At 33.2% G+C, this 22,526-nt stretch overlaps 2 protein-coding genes across 4 annotated transcripts; both read left to right on the top strand.

The window, feature by feature from the left end:
* Positions 1-4,511: 4,511 nt before the first annotated feature.
* LOC105768588 (protein NOI4) lies at positions 4,512-7,000 on the top strand. The gene is made up of 3 exons (XM_012588591.2): positions 4,512-4,679; positions 6,417-6,602; positions 6,684-7,000. The coding sequence occupies exons 1-3, from the start codon at positions 4,674-4,676 to the stop codon at positions 6,726-6,728; spliced, it is 237 nt and encodes a 78-aa protein (XP_012444045.1). The 5' UTR covers positions 4,512-4,673; the 3' UTR covers positions 6,729-7,000.
* A 6,499-nt stretch (positions 7,001-13,499) lies between these two features.
* On the top strand, positions 13,500-21,123 carry LOC105768587 (nodulin homeobox). 3 transcript variants are annotated; one of them, XM_012588589.2, is made up of 17 exons: positions 13,500-13,691; positions 14,495-14,546; positions 14,706-14,831; positions 14,920-15,078; positions 15,910-15,993; positions 16,073-16,201; positions 16,423-16,641; positions 17,040-17,168; positions 17,290-17,385; positions 17,498-17,659; positions 17,965-18,259; positions 18,347-18,472; positions 18,554-18,623; positions 19,044-19,107; positions 19,621-20,133; positions 20,221-20,255; positions 20,581-21,123. In XM_012588589.2, the coding sequence occupies exons 2-17, from the start codon at positions 14,505-14,507 to the stop codon at positions 21,104-21,106; spliced, it is 2,775 nt and encodes a 924-aa protein (XP_012444043.1). In that variant the 5' UTR covers positions 13,500-13,691; positions 14,495-14,504; the 3' UTR covers positions 21,107-21,123. The 3 variants fall into 3 exon arrangements, with proteins under 3 accessions (XP_012444043.1, XP_012444042.1, XP_052486628.1); XM_012588588.2 differs by having other exon boundaries at positions 14,374-14,546; XM_052630668.1 differs by lacking the exon at positions 13,500-13,691 and having other exon boundaries at positions 13,761-14,546.
* The last annotated feature ends 1,403 nt before the right edge of the window (positions 21,124-22,526 follow it).

Genomic DNA, 22,526 nt, shown 5'->3' with positions numbered 1-22,526 from the left:
TCCTTCAAATGTGAATTTATTTATAATTTTTTAATAGCTTTTTGGCTTAGTACATTATTTGGTATGTAATACCTTTATAGTTGACCCGATTGTTAATCTGGATATCGAAATATTACATTTGTTGTCGAAGCAACTTCAAAGAAATTCGGTTCGATTCCTTTACGATTTTAAGCTAACATGATCAATTGATGTTTATAATAAAGTTTCAATTGATTTTTCAGGCTTTAATCGAGCTTTCGTTAGCTTTTTCAATTATTTCGGGTCAAGTAGTGATTAATTTGTAAATTTTTAAAAAATACAAGGGTAACGATGCAACTTCAGGAATCTCCACATCCTGACGTGACTGCTTGACTTGTGCTCGTCGCAACCTTGGTTCTGTTTTTGCCCTGTTTTCCATTCTTCAATTTATCAACTAGGACGTCATTAATTCATTTTATAACTCTTCTATTATTTCACTCCTCTTACTCTCCATTCCACGTCCTATATGTACACGTATTTATATAATAATCTTTGACCTTCAATATGGCATACTTATATGTAACATTAATTATTCTTTCGCTCTTTATACATATACTTTTAACAGAACTGTTTTCTTGAATAGTAGTTACTAAATTATTTATATATTGGCCTACAGAATTAGAAATTAAGATCTGCTTTTTACTTTTGAAACTAGGCTCAATGAACTTTTTACCATAAATATTTCAGAATTTCTACTTAAGCCAATTAATACAGTTTTTTCTTCATATATTCCCCTGTTATGTTGTTAGGTAGCTCTGACCCTTATTCACTAAAAATTAAATATCTTTCAATACAAGTCTCGTATTATGTTGTCATTTATTTTCCTTGAAAATAGACTATTAAGCTTTTAAGTTCTTCTAATATCATTATCCATGCTTTTTTTTGAACAATCTCATTATAGGCATATTTACTTTTTTTGACACAATGCCTAGAACTACCCATATCCCCTCCTAACCCATAAATAAGAGGATAATGTGCTTTAGCACACTCAAACCCACGTCCTCCTATATTTGTAACAATGTCCATGCCAATCGAACTAAAACTCAATCGGCCATTTCATTATCCATACTCAATAATCATAAACATATTCAAATATCATACTTAGTCACTTGTAACTCTTGACATTCATGACTCTCTTCTATATAAACATAAATCTTACAATAATTTAATTTAATCACCTAACTTCGAAACTTCATCATCATAGTAACTTCTTAATGGTTTATCTCACTTTAACATCAAATTAGAGGTAAACCTTCATGAATTCAATAAGGTGCTTACCTATTTTCTCCCGCGAATTCAACATTTCTCTTTTCAATCTAAAGTTTTCCTTTATCTATTTCTTTTTCCCCTCCCATTATCCTTCACTTTCTCTTCACTTCACCAAGCTTTTTCTTCACGTTCTTTTTCAACTAGTTGATTTTCATGGCAGAAAACAATCTCATAACACCGTAGGATGTGAAATTAGGCTATGGTTTTAAGGTAGCACTCAAAGAAAACTCATGGAAGATTTTCTCTCTTTTTTCTTTCTTTTCTTTCTTTATTCTCTCGCTTTTATTTTTATTTTTTTCTATCTAGTTGCTGCCGTCCCACCTTTCTCCCCTCTAGAAGTCTCTATACTTTTCTTTTATTTCAATTTTAGTCCTTGTACTATCAACCAATCAAATTCCACCACATTTCAAGCATTATTTCCATAAATTCCCCATTTTTCTTTACACCTCATCACTTACATATTCTAACCTCATGATTACGTCTCCAAATATAATTTAATAATGGAAAATTTGCACTTAGGTCCTTCACCCACAATTTGAAAAATTACACTTTAGTCTCTGTACTTTTCCATTTTATTCAATTTAGTCCATATTTCGATTTTCCAACTTTATATATATCAATATGTCTCCATTTCAAATTCATTAAAAATATTTACAAAATTTTCACCCATTTTCTTAAAATGGTAAATTTGCACTTTTTCCTTAACCTTTTCAGATTTATATTTTATCCTCATACTTTTTAAATTTTTACATTAGGGCCACAACACTTTTCATATTTTTACAATTTAGTCCCTTTCTTAATTTAATACATTATGCCATACTTCTTGATTCAACTTTCTTTAATTTTATACATTATTTCACCAATATTTTTATCTCGTATTATTTACAACCAAGGGGTTTTGGGATGTTACAAGGTACTTGTGTTTGGCACTTTTTTTAATATGGTACTTGTGTTTTTTTATCTAACGTGGCACTTGTATTTAACAAAAGTTATACATTTTGGTGACTAGAGTAATTATGTTAACTTTTGAGTGTTTAATTTATGTTTTAGAGTTGATGGAAATTCATAATTTACAATTAATATTAGCAACTAATCATCTCGAGAGAAAAAAATCATAGTCATCATATTGTATTTAAGCAGACCTTAACCAAATTCAAATTGGTAAAAGTTGTCAAGTTTTGAAATTAACATGGACAAATAAGTTTAGGGACCATATTGAGAAAAGTTGTTAAATTCAAGAACTAAATGTTTTTTATCCCTCAATTATATGATACACAGTATGACATAAATATAATTAAATATAGACTAGATTATGAAGCATCCACGGTGTGGGTGAAAAAATTATGAAACAAATATACTTATTAATTATTTTTTTTGTAAAATCTAGATGATGCTTTAGTTAAAACGGTAAAGTTTATTGAAATTTATAGTGTATTTGGTTCAAATTTCATTATCCGTAATTTAATTATTAATCTATAAAAAGATAAAAAGATAAAACACTCAGAATTAAATATAACTTACTTTGAAAAAAGAATGAGTTATTGGTAATTTTCTAACTGAGTTGGATCTCGATTGATGAGTAACAACAACTCAATTAAGATTTTATGAGTTTTTTTTGGGTGATTTTCTAACCGAGTTGGCATTGAATCAGCCATTTTGGACAATTCATTTTGTTTCTTTTACGATACATAAAGACTAATTATTTCAAAGTTCGCGGTTGTCCCTCCCAACAATATCGTCTCCAAGGTTTGAACCCAAGTCTTCTCTTAAGAGTGCAATATATCTTATCATTACACCAACGCTTATTGATATATAAATTTAGGAGAAGGGTCCACTTACACTAGTGTAAAACTAAATTTTTTTGTATGATTAATAATTTAATGATCCAACAGTTGAATTCGTCGATATAATTGTATGTTTCATGCATATAAATTTATGATCAGCCCAATATTTCTATCATATCGATCTAAAAGTGTATATATTAATATTTATTGAGCAGTTAGATTTTTTACATAAAATAAATAGTTAAAATAATAATTTATGTCAAATTTGACATGCATGATCTATATAAATGGAATATGAAATATGACGGTTGGATCTTTAAAATATTAATCGTACAAAAATATATAGAAGAGTTTAAAACTACTATAGTTTTAAGTATTATGCCGATGTAATTTGATCCCTACCCATAAATTTATATACTAATATTATATCAAATACAAACCTTAAAGCATAATATAAAACATGATACTAATTTAGAGATATTCTTGAATTAAATTAGATAAAAGTACCATAGAAGCCTTTGTACTAAGAATCAAATTGCACTTTGCCCCCTCTATTAAAAAATGGGTAAATTAGTCCCTGTAGATTAGACCAAAGAACAAACTAGTCTTTTTGTAAAAAAATTCATCAATTTCTACTATTAAAAATTGGTCCATGTATGTCAGAATGAGGCACACGCAGCAAGCCACATTTAACTATTTTTATTTTGCCAGCAACGTCAATTTTTAGTAGTAGAAATAGATAAAATTTTTAATAGAAATGATTAGTTTGCTCTCTTTTTTTTTTGTTCAAAAAGAAAGTATCAAAGCAAAACAGAAACTTATTTGTTTTATCTTGTCATTGAGTTGGGAGCTTCAACCACTACAATATTATACATCGCCTAGCAAGGTTCATCAAAGACTTTCCATTCAACATTCATCCTCATGGCAAGGTTGGCCATAACGTTCGCTACTCTATCCTTCTGTCTTGATACATGTACCACGCAAAATTCCTCCATTCATTCCAATAAATCCTTCACTCTCCCCCTTAATAAGTACTGATCTCGAGTATGACCGCTCAATAGGTTAATTGTCTCTATACAGTCCATCTCTAAGACAATATTCTTAACTTCCTCAAAAGCCCCCCCACAACTCAGCGTCCAACACTGGGCAAATCTCTAATTTGCTTTTTAATCTAACATACAGAGATTAATTTGTTCACTTTTTGAGTAAAAAGAGTAAAATGCAATCTGACTTTTAATATAGGGACCTCTATAGTAATTTTACTAATTAAATTACAATTTAAAAAAATAAATATTTCCTAAACTTGGATTGATCCCCATATTAGCTTGAAAGCTCGATTCTTGGACAAGACAATGCGAGATTTTCTCCCACCCATTCCCATTAACCGTCAAAACTAACGTCGTTTAATCAAACCCCATTTATTTATTTATTTATTTTTTGCCATTCCTCTTTCCAGTGTCTCATTTTTCCTCTCGAAAAAAATTCCTTTTTTTCAATCTTCTCTCCCTAAAAAGCTTCCATTTTTTTCCTCTTTAAAATCCCTCTATTTCTCTCTTTCTTCACAACAACAACAAAAAAGTTTCAATTCAATCTCAATTATTCATGTCGGTATGTAATGTTTTTGGTTTTCTTTTTTGTCTTCTCATTTCGTTAAAAAAAAGCTTAGTTTTTGGTGTTTGATTTGATTTTTCTTTTATGGATTTGAGCTTTGGATTGTTTTGATTCATATCATTTTTGGGTTTTTTTGTTCTTTGGTTTATTATATTGTTTTGATTGATTTTTGGGCAAGTTTTTTTTTAGGATTAAAATTTGATCCTTTTTTATTATCTTTTATATGTTTTCTTTGGTGAGCTTTTCTGGGAATTCGTTTTGAACAATTTTTGTTTTTAATATGTATAGCATTTGAGCGATTTGTTTATGTAATAATTTTATGGTTGGTAATTTGATATTTTCTTTAAAAGGTGATTAAACATTGAAAGATAGATTTATATTAAATGAAAAATGGCATTCATTAAAAGCAAAATGGGTGATCTGTTAATGTACCATTAATTTTGAATATAGTTTTTGATTAACCATTGAAGCCACTATAGGATCATTCATGAAAGTGAAGTTTTGCTTAAGGAAATTTAGCTTTTATCATAATCATATAAATTTGTTTTATGGGATCTATGGCAATGTTTTATGCTTGGATTTTCATTAGTTTTTTTGATAGTTTTATGTCACTTCAGGGTTGATATTTTGGTAGATTCCTTTCTATCTTGTGATGAGTTAAAACTTTTCACTGTATCCTCCATGAGAAGTATAATGGAGATTCTTGTAACAAGAATTGAATTATATTCTGTTCTTCTATTTAAAAATGGCTAAGTTAGTCCCAGTTGGTTAGCAGATTAAAGAGTAATCTGATTCTTCTGCTAAAGTTTTCATATTAGTCCTGTACTTTAATGTGCTACATGCATCTCATGCTGACATACATAAGCAGAATGATTAATGTGCTCTTTGATCTAATATATAATCTTTGATCTAATAAATAAGTATTAATTTATCTACTTTTTAGTAAAAACGGTAAAATATAATCTGACTTCTAATATAAGAGCTTTTGTAGTACTTTTACCCTTTTATTGCTCATTTTGAAGGGTTATATTTAAACCTATATTATAATATCAAAATTTGGATGTATTCAAATTTTAAAGTTCTTTTTTCATATATATATATATATATATAGGATTTTTGGGGTGTCATATTTCCGTACTCATGTGCCGGAAACGAAAAGTCGTATCAACGTAGGCTTTAATGTCTAATTGATTGTATTGTGGCTATGTAGGCATGTCTTTTCTTTTACTATTCAACCCACCTAACATCTCCCATGGATAAAAATTGTCACAAGTCAATGGCTGTATAGTTGTTTAATACAATTATTTCTGTGAACCGATAATGAGGTTTTGGTTGGTTTTAAGTTTATTTTTCTCGAAGTATATAGAGATGAGTATAATATGACCTCAAAAAGACTGTCCAAATAGTTATGCAAAAGCCTTTATAGTAGCCTTATGGTGAACATTGAAGAATGGTCTATCGAATGCTCTAATTCCTTGTACCGGTTCTTTTCGAGTTTAAGAACCATCAAGTTAACCTTGTTTTACTATCAGACTATTGTTTGCTTGTTGATGAGTTTGGTATTGATATGTATATGATGGAGAACTCTTTAGGACTAAAAACTATGGCCAAGTTGTTATGATGTGCGATTGAATATGTTGTAGCTATTGGTTACTTGGGGGAACCTTAGACATGCTTTAAATTTGTCTGTTTGGTTATGAGGATGTTAATGGGTGCATTGTACTTTCTGCTTAGGAGGACAAGGGTCGTCCATTACCGAAATTCGGTGAATGGGATGTCAACGATCCTGCATCGGCTGAAGGGTTTACCGTGATTTTTAACAAGGCAAGGGATGAGAAGAAAACAGGTGGCAAACCCGAGTCACCAGCAAAAGCTGATGCTCACGGTAAACCCGGAGCGGATCCTAGCAAACCCCAGAGTGTAAGTAAACTTCATACACTTCATTGTTGCATTGTTGCCATCTTTGTATTATTGTTATTAACTGAATCCGTTCTTTTTCAGAAGAAATGGCTTTGCTGCGTTCAAGCACCACCGGCTGAATCTTGATGAAGTCCGGCATGTATACGAGCTTTCACAAGTACATTCAAGCCCCTCACCATGGATTCTTAGACAAAGATAAGATTTACTTATGGTGGGATGGGGATAAAAAAAGATAAACACACATACTGTATCTATATGTACTAATTTGGTGGGTTATTGTATTATTAGAAGCTGAGTTTATTTGTTGTTGTCATTTGTCTTGTTCATGTTATAAGCTGTAAAGCTTTTATGGACATTCTTTTCTTCATATCATACGAGGGATTCGCGTGTTTGTCAAACGACTCTTTCTTCTTCTCCTCTCTTCTTTTCACACACATGTATTTATGTATGTATATTTTCGTGGACATGTCATCGGCTGATAAACGAACTGTACGGAATTGATGTGTATATTTGGACATGGATATATATAGATATAATATGGTGAAAAACTTGGAACATATTGTAAAGTTGTGCGGTTAGTTATTGCGGTGGGGACGGTTCACATTGTGTGTGATGAGGAAAGTTGTTTCTTTGGTGGATCAATGGGGTCGTTTGGCTGGGAATTTTTAGTGGAGTCCGCTTCAGTTCGTTCTCTCCCCCTTTTATTTGACGGTTAAGGGGATATTTATAAGGGAAAGGCCCCATTCATCGAGCTTTGCCACCCTAGGGTCCTGATGGATTTAACCTAAAAAAGCCTGTCAGATGTGACTATTTGATGGGTGTCTTCAAGGGATCTTCTCAATATATCTTTTGCAAATTGTATGAGCTTTTACAACAAGAGCACTATTTTACCATAACTTGGCAGGGGTATAAAAAGGAACCTTTAAGATGAATGCCCTTATGTTAATGGATATACTAATTTGATTAAGAAAACAAATATGGGATTGGGGAGTCTTATTTAAAAAGAGTTAAATTTAATAAAAATATATAACTTTTTCACTATTAAATGACTACTAAATTTGAACTTTCCAGCAGAATTAAAAAAAAAAAAAACTAGAACCGGGCCATGGATGAGTATTGAGTACACCAAAAAGGCATATTTTTGAAAATTTAATACTTTTTTATAATCTAGTTGGTGGTTCTTTGACTTTCTTCAACCTGACCAATGGGCTGAGGAGTTTGCTACTGTATGACAACAACTAGGGTCTTTTGATTTGTTTGTTCACTGCGACTAATGATTACTTTGAGACTATGACAACACCATTGGGCCAATGAAATATTCATCAAGTACGAGCAAAAGCTCGGGTGGCATATGGATATTATTCCATGGCTTTTCATTAACCAAGCTTGCTTGTAATGCCTGTGTTGAAAAACCTGCTTAGTAAAGGGAAAACAATAGAAATCATTAGAACATAAGGTATAATAAGTTCGTATCAACCAGCTTTATATCACTAACTTTTTATTCATATCTCAATGTTGACAACTTTTGATTTTTCCGCAAGAACAAAAAAATTGAAAAAGCTTGTTTACTACAACCCTTCTTTATCTTCATCAAATTGCTCCCTCGCACATACCACTCATATTCACCATGTATGCCTCCTATAAGTTGGTTGCATCAACAGACCGACCTGCAGGTTTGTTCATCCTTTTTCCCACTCATCCTTCTTTAGATTTTGCAGGCTTGTCCTTGGTAAAACCTTCATCATGTTGGCAGCTTATACGTGTAGGAGTTACTGTTGTTTGTTCCTGTGATTTTGAAAATTGAGAGGTTGAAACACCTTCTACCAATGTTGACATGCAAACATACACTCGTACGTGTAAAAAATGTGGTTCAGTTTTCGCAGTGACAGTTCATTGCAATATGGATTATAACAGAGGTTTCAATTATAGGAGACGTGACCTTGAGCCTCTAGCCTTCCATATGCAATATGTTGGTGTGCCTGATGTGGAGAGTAAAATGTTATACTATGAGAATGACCTTTTCTGCATGGTCAAGGGAGTCCTCTTGGAAGCATTCAATGACATGGTGATTTAACTATTTCTTATTTTAAATTTTGCTTTTGTTATTTAATGATTTTGTTTTCCTTTTCTTTTTGGAGATAAGCAGCATAACAAGAAAACGGAGCCTTTGGATTTAGAACTGATTGGTGAAGATGATATCCATGGTGCCATCTATACCGCCCAAGTAAAAGTGGTCGGCCAGATTTTTCTTTAGGTGGGAACAGCAGGACAAAACCAGGCCGTTGATGTTAGAATATCTTGATAGAGATGAACGAGAACAATATTACCGATTCACATTAATTACTCTAGTAATTCTAGTTTTACTGGAGTGCTTCATTGGGCCACCAAGGCTTCAAGTAAATGCGCTTCTCCGTATGTTCCATGAGTCGAGCTAGTTCAAGCAGGTCAAATGAGTATCATTTAATCACTTGACGTTCTGTTCGCAATAGTCACGGGCTTTAATCCGTATGTTAAATACTTGTAACTAAAGTTAGAAAATGACAAGTTATTTAGGGTGTTGTAATTACACATTTCAAGTCCCAGTCTAGCTCCATTAAACTTTATCCTCTCCTATTTTCTGTTGTTAAAATTTATTATAACTTCCTATACTCTTTATAAATTTAAAATTTAGTCTCTTTACTTTTTAAATTTTAACATTCAGGTCCAATTTTAATTTCTACATAGTTTCTAAACTCCCCAAGGTTTCTACTGTTTCCTGGTTAGTAGCAACCTCTACTTTGACCGTATATATCGAGCCATGGGGTTCATCTCTATCACATATTCTAACATCAACTGCCTAGTTTTCTTGTTATACTGCAAAAACAAAACGAAAAAGAAACTTAAAATAACACAGGTCTTACTAACGATAAACCTGCACAATTTCTGCACTCCCCAAGGTTTCTATTGTTTCCTCGTTAGTAACAACCTCTACTTTGATCGTATATAGCGAGCCATGGAGTTCATCTCTATCAACATATTCCAACCTTAATGGCCTGGTTTCCTTGTTATACTGCAAAAACAAAAAGAAAAAGAAATCAGATAAATGTCTGTTTGTAGCTCACCATCATTAGAAGTAATATGCATCAAGATCATAGACATATCTGGAGGAAGGTCTGCAAATGCAATTAACTTATAGTTAAACATGGTGAATATGAGTGGTGTGTGAGAGGCAATGGAGAGTGCAATCTATGTATACTGTGATCAACAACTATTATGTTCTAACAAAAACACACTAACAGAAGTTGCTGCTAATTGAGAAACTAACAGTTATGTATTCTTACTTGTTCTTGCATCTGATAATCTAAAGGATCTTCAGCTTTGAGTTCTCTCTTCTAATGAATGAAGATTTAATTTATTTATTTGTAAGGTTGGAAGAGATAATGAATTTCAAGTTTATGATGCTATTTTGCTAAATCATGTTAGTTCATGTAGCACAATTAGTAAGAGATCCTTACGTTAAAATACTTGCAACTAAAGTTTGAAAATCACAAGTTACTTAGGGTGTTGGGATGGATGTTGGGCTAGATCTTTGTTGGTCATCATTTATCATTGAGGAGCTTCAACTTTGAATTGACCCAACTGACTAAACTTTTCAATTTATACATTTCATGCCCTAGTCTAGCTTAGAGGTCATCATGGGTTGGGGCTACCCGGCCCGGCCCGACGGTCCGTCTGAAAAATGGGAGGGTTCAGGTAAAAATATAGGTCCGAAATATGGGTTTGGGCAAAAAAACGAGGCCCGTTTAGAAAACGAGCCGGGACTCGGGCAAAATTTTTTTGGCCCGGGCTCGGCCCGGCCCGAATTATATATTAAATATATATTTTTTATTTTTAATCAAATATATATATATATTTATTTTTAATCAAATATATATTTTTAATATGGGTCCGGCCGGGCCGGGCTCGGGCTTAGCAATTTTCTTTCAGGCCAGGCTTAGATAAACTTTTAGGCCCATATTTCGGGCCGGGCCGGCCAAGGCCTAGAAAACAGGCCTAAAATTTTGTCTGAGCCTGACCCAAACCCAGCCCGGCCCGACCCGTGATCACCTCTAGTCTAGCTCCACTAAACTTTAGCCTTTTCTATTTTCTGTGGTTAAAATATGTTAGAACCTCCCATACTTTTTGTAAATTTAAATTTTAGTCTCTTTATTTTTAAAATTTTAACATTCAGTCTCATTAATTTTTTCTTAAATTTATTGGTATAACATTTTGATATAAAAAGAATATTCATTTGGTACTAAAACATGATATTGTAATAAACCTGAATTTAACAAAATAATTACATAAAATTATATTCTTCCTTTTCATCTTTAATAAAACTATATTTAAAGAGTTGAATGAGTTGGATAATTGAGTACTTACTCAAAATTCTTTCTTTTCCCCAAAAATGCATTTATATATATTTTAATATTTTGTTAAATTTAGAAAATACTCACATATAAATTAGACTCGTGAAATTTGAATCTAAACATAAAAGACTTGTAAAAATATCATAGAGGCCATTATACTAGATGTTAGTTTACATTTTGCCTCTCTGAAAAAAGGGCAAATTAATCTTTATACGTTAGATCAAAAAACAAATTGATCTTTTTTGTTAAAAATATCATCCATTTTTATTGTTAAAAAATTAGCCCCTTAATGCTAACAAGAGGTGTACGTGGCATGTTACATGTAACTGTCAGATTATTCCATCAAACACATCAGTTTTTAATAGCAAAAATAGATGAATTTTTTAACAAAAATATTTTGTTCGCTCTTTGATTTGATGCAGAAGGACTAATTTTTCTTTTTTTTAGTAAAAAGGGGAAAAAGAATTTAACTTATAATACAGGGGTCTCCATGATATTTTTACCCAACTTTACTATTACAACTAAAATGGGTAAAAGTATCATAGAGGCACATGTTTTAGATCAGATTATATTTTGCTCCCCATTTACTAAAAAGATGGTAAATTAGTCCTTATATATTAGATAAAAACCAAACTAGTCATTCTTTGTTAAAAATTTCATCTATTTTTTCTTGTTAAAATTGGTGCAATTGATAAAATAATCAAATAGTTACATATGATGTGTTATGTGTACCTCAATTTGACATACACATATAGGTCTTTAATAGTAAAATGAATAAAATTTTTAATGAATGATCAATTTTTTATCTAATATATAAAGACTAATTTACTCATTTTAGATTAAAAAAGACAAAATATAATCTGAGTCCTACTACAAGTGTCAATGTCACTTTTACCACTAAAATCACATTTAATTTTTATATAAATTTATTACATGTTTTAATTTACCTTAAAATATGACTTGTTTTACTTTTACCTTCTCATGCAATCGCCAACAAGCTTCTTTTATGTACGTTTTTCTTGGGCAAATGACCAAAAAAAGTCTTTTTTTTCAAAAATTACCGAAATAGGTCAATTATTTAATTATTTACCGGAATGATCCATTTTCCGTGAAATCGCGTCCACGTCAGCGCGATGTCATGGTACGCGTTAGGAAATCGCGTCCACGTCAGCGCAATTTGCTTACGTGGACACAAATCGCGCCCTCTAGGACGCGATTTGTTGACGTGGATGAACAGTTTCTTATTTTTAGCTTGGAAAACTTTGAAAGGCTATAACTTTTTGCTCGGTTGTCCGATTGAGACGATTTTTTTTTATTTTGAATAACTTTTCGAGATCTATGCGCTGACAAACAGCCGAAGGCGGTTTGCCGCACTTTTCATCGAAAAAGATTCCTTTTTGTCCCTAAATTTTGATTTTTTCGATTTAAAATTAAATTTTGAAACATTCAAATCATTATTTGTAGTGTGTGTATATGTTAATAGTTATGTACAGAAAAGTCAACTGAATATAATTTTATATTAAATTCATTTAAGTTCTTCTCAAACGACCAATGATTCTAATTGTCTTAATTATATGAGTTACCGATGCCTTTGCCTAAGCACAATCTATCATTATGCAGGTTGCTTTTCCTAACTTGGAGAAAATCACAATCTGCCATTTGAGGAACGCAAAGAGGATATGGCACAGCAAATTTCATAAGAATTCCTTTTCTATGCTAAAAGAGTTGACTGTTGAGGAATGTGATGTGCCATTTGAATCTTTTTTGTACTTGTTGCTATTGATTCAAAAAAGATTCAAACTTATTACCAACAAGATTCGAACCAAGATACTAAGGGAAAAGAGCAAACATCTTAACCAACTAAGCTAAACTAATTAATTGATATATTATAAAAATACTGTTATTATCTTAATTATATTACTTACGTTCTAACGATTTATCGAACCTATTCCATACACGTGTCAAATCAGAAGAAATAATACAACAATTCTGTAAAAAAAAATTCGGTGTTTACTTCAAATAAAAGGAAAATAATGATTTGAATGTTTTAAAATTTAATTTTAAACTGAAAAAATCAAAATTTAGGGGCAAAAAGGGATCTTTTTCGATGAAAAGTGCGGCTTCGACGGTTTGTTAACGCGTAGATCTCGAAAAGTTATTTGAAATCAAAAAAAATTCGTCTCAATCGGACAACCGAGCGAAAAGTTATGGCCTTTCAAAGTTTTTCAAGCTAAAAATGAGAAACTGTTCAACCACGTCAGCAAATCGCGTCCTAGAGGGAGCGATTTGTGTTCACGTAAGCAAATCGCGCTGACATGGATGCGATTTCCTGGCGCGTACCTTGACATCACGCTGACGTGAACGCGATTTTGCGAAAAATAGATCATTCTGGTAAATAATTAAATAATTAGCCCATTTTGATAATTTTTGAAAAAAAAGGGGTTTTTTTTTTTGGTCATTTGCCCGTTTTTCTTAGACAAATCCACCCTCTAGTACTAATCAAAATTACAACCCAAAGGAAACGAATTCTGGGCTGGGGCTAGCCAAAGTACAAAGCCGAAGAGCGGCTGCTACTCTCCAATGCTAGCGGTTCTTCAAAATTTGATTTTGACCCTTTCTTTTTTTTTTTTTTCCAAAATTTTCTTAGGGTTTTTTTCCTATTCGGTTTCAATTTGGGTTTTCCCAAAGTTTTCCTTTAAAGGTAAGTTTTTTTTTCCCTTCCCCCTATTGTTTCCTTCACTTATTGTCTGTTTTATTCGGGGTATGAGTTGGTTTACTTTTGTTTGTTGAATGTATCATTTCTTCGAATTCATTTTCAGTATTGAATGATTTTAGGTTTTGGGTTCTATTTTTTTTTCAAGACGCTGACTTTTTGGTCAACGACATGTTTTTGTCATTAGGTTTAATTAGTGTAGATGCATGTTTAAAAATCTTGGAAGCTGTTTTAGTGAAACAAAAAAACACGGGGATGATGAATTGGAGGGTTTTCTTTATTTTTTATCTTTTATTGTTAGGGACTGATTTTGGATGCTTTTGCAAGTTTCAACGCTATATTATAAGTATGTTGAATCTTGCAAGGTTGAATTTTTTTAGCAATGGCTGGTTTGTGGTGCAGCAATGAGGAATTCCTTATAATTGAATGGTTTTACCATGTAGCACACTGCTTTTTTCTTTTTGGTGATACTATTTTTTAGGTTGAATTGGGTGTATGATGCATGTTTAGCATTCTTGAAAGATTTATTAATAATAGTAGTGAAAATAAGAACATGGGAATGATGAAAATGGAGTAGGGATTACTTTCTGGAGCACTATTAAGTTTCAATGGCTGGCTGGTTTGAGAAATGGTGGAGAATTCTTTATAGTTGTCTTGTCTTCTTTGTTAGGGACTATTCAAGCTCTTCTAAATAATCGAATACAATCTCTGTAGTTATCTTATGTGGATGAGCCTCATGTTTAGTACCAACTATGCTCTTTAGCCTTTAGTCATACATTGTTTGCTGCTAGGTTTCTGAACATGAGGCAAGGCGAGGGAGAAGCAATATCCACTGTTGAACAGGTTGGTGTTCTTATCCAAATTGCATGTTGAATTTGCATATCATCTCTTTTTCCCTAGTTGCCCTTTGCCCAACGTTTTGGTTCTGTGTTTTAACCTATAAAAAAGAAAAAAGGAAGTTGAGTCCATCAGGTTCTCAGATGTGTTTTGCTTTATGAGCAGGCAATTGACTTGATTTCAGTGGTTAAGGAGATTCATGGGCTTAACTCACAGGAGCTTAATAAGTTGCTGAGAGACTCTGAAAATTTTACCATTCTCTTTGTTACTGAACAAGGTTTAGATGTAAAGGTACAAGCACCTCATTTCATTATTGTCATGATAGCATTCTTCTGCTTTTCCACTGAAACATCTCATATTGCATTGTGTTATCTTTCAGATTGACGTGGAAAAACTTGCAGGATTTCTTCCTTTGCACCTTATTGCAGTGCTTGTGTCATCTGATAGAGATGAAGCTCTGCTCAGATATTTATTATGTGGCATCCGGATTTTGCATTCCTTGTGTGAATTAGCCCCTCGCCATACTAAACTTGAGCAGGTTGCACTAATTATACACATCTGGTTGTTTTTCTATTCTAATAATTTTAATTCTCTTTTTGTTCCATTATTTGCTGCGTTTGTTCTTGAATATAACAAGGACTTGATACAAATTGAACTGCAATAAAGGGACAATTCCATTATATCTCTGTACTTTTCTGTTTTCTTTGGAAAAATGTTAATACATCCAAATGAAGGCTGGAAGAGGGATACTGCTGCATAGGATAAATAAGTCACCGCTTAACTGTCAACTGTTTTCATTTCTTTCATTTCAATGCTTGGACTTTGATCTTAGTTATAAGATTGAAATCATTCTTGGTTATGAGGGATACTGTAGGATAAATAAGTTTAGCTCCTTAATTTTAAACCTTCCTCATGTTATTGCATCCCGTATTTTGTTCTTTGGACTTAGTTATAAGATTGGAAATATATTATTTAGATATAACTTGGATAACAACAACTTATATTCTGCCTCCAGTACTGTAATGCTTTATATAGATAGCAAGCCTCAGCAATACCTTGAGATCGACATACATCCTTGATTAAGTCAAGAATAAATTTGCAACATCTTGCAAATTTCTAAAGGACTTCAAGTTTAAGCTGCACCTTTGCTCTATGAAGGCCCTTAACTTAAAGACAGAACTATGGTTATTGCAGATGGTACTTGTTTAGTACTATAACTGCATTGTTTACTTTATCTTATAACTCATTCTAATGCTTCATTTTTCTTTGTTCACCTGCCAATCTACTACATAACGTAGAAGGTTTTGAAGATTTTTTGTTACTGTGGGGTTTTTTTTACTAATCTTTTGTACTTCTATAATGTTTACAGATTCTGCTTGATGATGTAAAAGTATCAGAACAGCTGATTGATCTGGTCTTTTATGTGCTGATTGTTCTCAATGATTATAGACAGGTTCTTTTTATCCTTTACTTCATGTCTTATCTTCCTCAAATTTGTTTTTATCTTTATTCCAACGTGCTTCATTTTGTAGGACATCCATGATTCAGGTCCTGTGCCAGTTTTGCTTTCTGCACTTGTTGCATGTAGTTTTTATCTATTGACTGGATGTATATCTTCACAGTGGCAAGATCTGGCTCTTGTGATGGTGGCACATCCTAAGGTATGACTGAGTTGACATTATTATGAACTTATTTGAGGGAAAATGAGATGGTTTACATAAAGTTGTTTATGGAATTACTATGCACGGTATTACTCTTATCTTTATTAACTTATTTTCTTTACTCACCACTTCCTTAGCAATTCATGACAATACTATATAGTCTTATTGAGATCTTCAATCCATCATGTCTGTTGACCTAATTTATCCAAATTCCATTACAGGTTGACATGTTTATGGATGTAGCTTGCAGAGCAATTCATTTAGTTGTCAGGTTTCTCCAAAACAAGCTATCTGTTCAGCATATCGAAATTTGTGTCAAGTCGAGTTCAAGTACTGAATCAATGGTTAACTATCTTTGCCAACAATGTGAGGCTTCATTACAGTTCCTTCAGTTGTTGTGCCAACAAAAACCGTTCCGGGAGCGTATACTGAAGAATAAGGTTTGCATATCAGCATATCATTTATGTATTCATCTGGTATAAAGTAATGTATTAAGAGGTATTACCTGCATGCCTTTCTTGGTAGACGTAATTTGTTTTAGCCAAAATTTTTATTTATTTACTGGCATTCTCTTGTGGAAAACAAGAGGAAGATTATTAGTCAAAAGAAACTGAGATCTAAAATGTTAAAATTTTCATTTAGGCAATAAAAATAATTATGGTTTCAATAAAGCGTACTCATCGTAATTTGTTAATAATTGTATGGAAGATCTTCAGGAGATCCCCGTGAAGGTTTGAGTCCTATTAACTTTACTTATTGACAGTATTTTTGTGATCCACTGGGATTTATTGTATTTTTTAATTAGACCAATGTGATTTCATCTTTGGTATTGCTTCAGGAACTCTGTGGCAAAGGTGGTATTCTTTTTCTGGCTCAATCCATCCTGAAGTTGCATGCGCCAGATTTTGCAGAATCCTCCGCAATTGTGGCTGCATTATCTAGGCTGAAAGCTAAAGTCCTGTCAATTGTAAGTCCTAGGCTTGGGTATCTGTTTTGGCTATACATGTGGAGGTTTGAGATGTTTTAAAATCTTCTATGGCTCCTTTTCAATGTGGCACTAACGTAAATGAAGTGACCTATTTATGCAGTTATTGCATTTGTGTGAAGCAGAAAGCATTTCTTACCTTGATGAGGTTGCCAGCTCTCCAGCAAGCCTGGATTTGGCAAAGTCTGTTGCATTTGAGGTTAGTTTTTGGATGGTTATGCAACTTTTTCTTTATTTTTTTGGATAGAGAATTTTACTGAGAATTGTCTACCTAGATGTTTGCCTTTAATACAATAATCATAATGAGGCAGGTCCTTGAGTTGTTGAAGACAGGACTTAGTAAAAATCCCAAGCATCTCAGTGCTAGTTCTGATAGAACCTATCCTATGGGGCTTCTTCAACTTAATGCAATGCGTCTAGCTGACATCTTCTCCGATGATTCAAATTTTCGATCATACATCACTGTGTACTTCGTAAGTTATTATGGTCAGACTTCAAAATTTGCTCCTTAGGTTTTTGGAGATGCTATATCAGGACTTCTGAGACTGCTAGTAGAATGTTATTTTCAAAGATATGGTAGCTATAACTTCTCTTTTACTAGTTTTTTTAATCAAAATTTGCATAATTCCAGAGGATGAAAACCTTATAAACTTTTGTGGCAAAATATTCGAACTTTTTGTTGGATTGTCTTGTAAAGTTGACACATTTGGTGTTCTATTATCCCTTGTCTGCATGCTTTATGGTAAGATTTGTGACCGCCTCTTTTATGCTCCTTCAGACTGAAATTTTGAGCGCAATATTTTCACTCTCTCATGGAGATTTTCTGTCCATGTGGTGTTCTGCTGATCTCCCTGTAAGGGAAGAAGATGCTACCCTGTATTATGAAGTATTTGCTGCAGCTGGATGGGCTTTAGATTCAGTTTCATCATTGGATCTATCGAACACATCAAATCTGGAATTCACTTTTATCCCAAACAGTAACATGTCTCAGGCTTCCTATGTGCATCAAAGAACATCTTTATTTGTCAAAATAATTGCAAATCTTCATTGTTTTGTTCCAAACATCTGCGAAGGTAAATTTCCACCTGAGTGATAGCAAGTTCCTTAGGAAATTTGTGGGATTCTTTTATGTTAATTGAATTATCTGTTTTAATCCACAGAGCAGGAGAGGAACCTCTTCCTTCACAAGTTTCTTGGTTGCTTGCGGATGGATCCATCTAAGCTATTACCGAGTTATGCCTTCATCACTGGTCCACAGAAAGCTTCTGCTGTTCAGAGGAACCTGCGTAAGTATCTTGTCGAACTTGGTTTCTTTTTTCCTCTTTGCAAAATTTCTCTTGTTCCTTACGAGTAACCTGTTTATGTAGGTTCCCTGTTGAGTCATGCAGAATCTTTGATTCCTACTTTTCTGAATGAGGATGATCTGCAGCTCTTGAGGTGATCTGGGGTTCATGTTTTATTTATGAAATTCCTACTAAGTAGCATTAGAACTTAGTAACAGCTTGCTATATTATGCTTTCCTGTATAAACGAGCACCGGTTTCTTTCAACACCACAAAAATGTTTGAATCACCACATTCAACAGATGAGTATTCATACTAACTAAACCTTAATATAATTTCATCTTGTGTGGCATCTTTTTGATATGCTACCATGAGTGATATAGTTCATTTATAAAACATCCTTAAAAAGGTTGTCCATACAATTTTAATTTTCTAGCAAGTGTAACACATTTCAGAGGCTTTGTTTGCTGTATTCAAATTGATCCATGTTTCAAGATCATTACTACCCACTTCTCTGTTTGAGTTTATGGATGGTCCGACATTATTGATTTATCTTCTTAAATGCTCTTTTTCAGAGTATTCTTTGACCAATTACAATCACTGATGAATCCTTCTGAATTTGAAGAAAACCGAGTTCAGGTAAACCTTCCTTATCTTATAAATGATTAATATACTGTTCCTATCTTCGATCCCTCTGTTGTTGGTATTTTTCTTCGTTGTTATACTTTGAATGTTTTGAAACTATCTGCTTCTTTTAAAAGATATAGAAAAGTACATTTGAGGAGTCAAGTTTTCAAAATCAATTTGCCAGAACAATAAGTGAATGTTGGAAGTTCATTTGTTTTACAGTTAAATTACATTTAAGAACCTTATTTTGGTAAAGCAAATTTAAATAATAAGTGTCAGTGGTTCAAACTTCAAGCCATGTTTGACAAAAAATGTTTGATTGGTGAGACAAAGTAAGACATAAGACAGATTTAGCTCCAATTATATTTTGGACCAGTGAACATTGTTATAATAATACCATTTCTAGCGAAATCTTTAGTGTCAGAAGCTATTATTTTGGCATTGATGCTCATGAAATCTCTTGCTTATTTTTCATTTTCCTTTATCTTTTAAATCCAACACTTAGCAATGTTTTATAACTGATAGGATGATCGAAGTTTAGGGGGTTGCTCGTCTCCTTTACTAAGAAGAGAACCTCCAAATCTTAATAATCGAAATGGTAACCTGAAAGAAGAAATGTCTGAGAATTCTGCTTTCCAAGAAGAGCATTTTTATGTCAGAAACAGTCATATGGATCAAGCTGATGGTGTAACAAGGCGAGACATGATGGATGATAAAGATAAATCTATTACACCTAGTGGTTTGAAAGAGATTGATAGAGATGTGCAGAACGTTGAAACAAGCGGGTCAGATACAAGTTCCACAAAGGGTAAAAATGCAGTTGATAAATTAGCAGAGCGTCACAGAGAAAATGCAGATGTTCGAGAAGATGAAAAAGTTGAAACCGTTCAAACTGAAGAAAAGCATAGAAGGAAAAGGAAGCGAACTATAATGAATGATGAACAAGTGACGATAATGGAAAGGGCCCTTCTGGATGAACCTGAAATGCAACGAAATACTGCTTTGATACAATCATGGGCTGATAAATTAAGTCATCATGTATGTAAAATAGTTCTAGACATTTATTTTTGATCTAAAGTTAATTTGGTTATTTATTTGAAATAACATGCTTTTCTTGTTTTGCAGGGCTCAGAGGTTACATGTTCACAGCTGAGGAACTGGTAAGGAAGACACCTCTTGTAGTATTTTACATGCCAAGAGTTCTAGAAACTCTTCTGAGATTATGAGGTAGCTTCTTTAATGATAAAAATAAAGAATTGGGGAAAAAACAGAAATTCAGAAAGCTTATAGTAACTGGTATGCTAAGAGTTCTATGGTAAGAAACACGTATTTTGTTGCTTCAAAAGCATCGATTGGTATAATTCGCGTTTATTAGTTAATTGATTCTGTTGATTAGCAGTCTTTTTGCACATTTTTTTAAGTTCAATTGGTACTAATTATTTTATTGCCATGTTCAATTGGTACTAATTATTTTACTGCCATCAGGCTCAACAACCGGAAGGCTAGGCTGGCACGCTTAAGTAAGGATGCTCGTCCCCCTCCCGAGCCTGACAACGCTTTTGCGGGAAAGCAGGGTGGGCCACAACAAGGTCATTCATTAAGAGCCCCTGATAGTCCTGGTCAAGAGACTACCCCATCGAATACCAGAGGCACTCGAAGCATGTCAAGAATGAACACCAGTGAGAACCCAGTGGCTCCAGAATTTGTTGATTATGGTGCTGCAGAATTTGTTCAGTGCAAGCCAGGTCAGTTTATAGTGCTTGTAGATGGAAGAGGTCAGGAGATTGGCAAAGGAAAAGTGCATCAGGTGCAAGGCAAATGGTGGGGAAAGAGCTTGGAGGAATCAGGGACGTGTGTTGTCGATGTGGTCGACCTAAAGGCTGATAGATGGGTGAAGCTACCCTACCCATCTGAATCCACAGGTACCTCATTTGAAGATGCTGAAAAAAAGCTTGGGGTAATGAGAGTTATGTGGGATTCAAACAAAATATTCATGTTACGACCTCAATAAATTTCAGTCTTTGTTGATTTTCTCTTTCTCATGTCACTAGCAATGAAATATAAGCCCATATAGCTTCGATCTCACAAACTCATAACAGGTAATCCATTCCATGTTTTTAGGACAATACCCTTTACTTTCATAAACTAAAATTACCCCCCTCCGAAATGAAAAAGAATATATAATCCAGCTAGGTAGGAAATAGGAAGGTGGACTTACCTTTTGACATGCTAACCTATGTTACTCGGATTTTGGTTTGACTTGTTAGATATGTATGTGTCTGACATTGATATGTTTATTAGCTATGTATGTGTCCGACATTGATATGTTTATGTTCTTTTGGAGTGTCTTTGGAGATCATATCTCCTACTTGTGTCCATGAATGTGTTGAATATAGGTGTTGGACAGGTAAAAGTATCATGGCGGCCCTTGTATTAGGAGTGGATTGCATTTTGCCTCGTCTATTAAAAAAAGGGCAAATTAGTCTCTTTACATTAGATTAAAAAACAAATTGGTTCTATTAAAAAAATTATCCATTTTTACGGTTTAAAGTTAGTTCATGTATGTCAAGATGAGGTGCATGTGGCATATCAAGTGTAACTGTCTGATTATTTATTAGTTATGTTAGCTTTTTATAGTAGAAATAGATGAAATTTTTAATAAAAAAGATCAATTTGCTCTTTAATTTAACATATAAGGATTAATTTATCCAAGTTTTGGGTAGAAGGGAACAAAATGTAATGACATAGGTATCTCAATAGGAATGAAGGGATTTATGAAAAACCAAACTTAATGACAGAATCTGAACTCAAGTTTTGGAGGTTCCTTCTTTACTTTTTCTGCTTCTTTCTTCTCATCAAGGAGATTAAGTTTTAGTCAGCATTGTCCCCATATTTCTTGTAAAAAGCAAAGGTGAAAGTTGAAGTTACAGCTTATGTTATGGTCAGAAGTCCTGAAATGCATGACATCCTTAGGGTTGGGTCCATTTACAGGTCATAAAAACTGTTTGCAGCACTATGAGATTGAGACATTGGTGATTTTTTTTTCTTTTAATATTGAGCAATTTGAGGCATTTAAGACTATTATTGCTGCCCCCACAATCAATTGAGGAGCCTAAAGGTTTGGTATTGGACAGACAATGAGAAAGAATTGTACATAATGAAGTTTAGATTCTTTAATTTGATGAAATTATTTGAGGGCTTTTTAGGGGTTTATGTTGTGTTTGTTGCCCCCAAAAAACCAAAAACCAAGGGGTGTTTAAGAAAGTTGCCACTTCATCCTAATCCAAACATGCCCTCAATCTAATGTCGAAATAATTTCATTTTTACTCTCCCATCATTTCACTTGACAATAAAAAATTCCCTTCAATCCAAATGATTTTCATTGGTTTTTTCACCATCTTTTTAACCCTATCAACTCAATCAGTTAATCC

This window comes from Gossypium raimondii, chromosome 5 (assembly GCF_025698545.1).
Source record: "Gossypium raimondii isolate GPD5lz chromosome 5, ASM2569854v1, whole genome shotgun sequence".
Taxonomy (NCBI): Eukaryota; Viridiplantae; Streptophyta; class Magnoliopsida; order Malvales; family Malvaceae; genus Gossypium; species Gossypium raimondii.
Note: the sequence above shows the minus strand (reverse complement) of the source record. Positions and strands in the feature narration are given on the sequence as shown.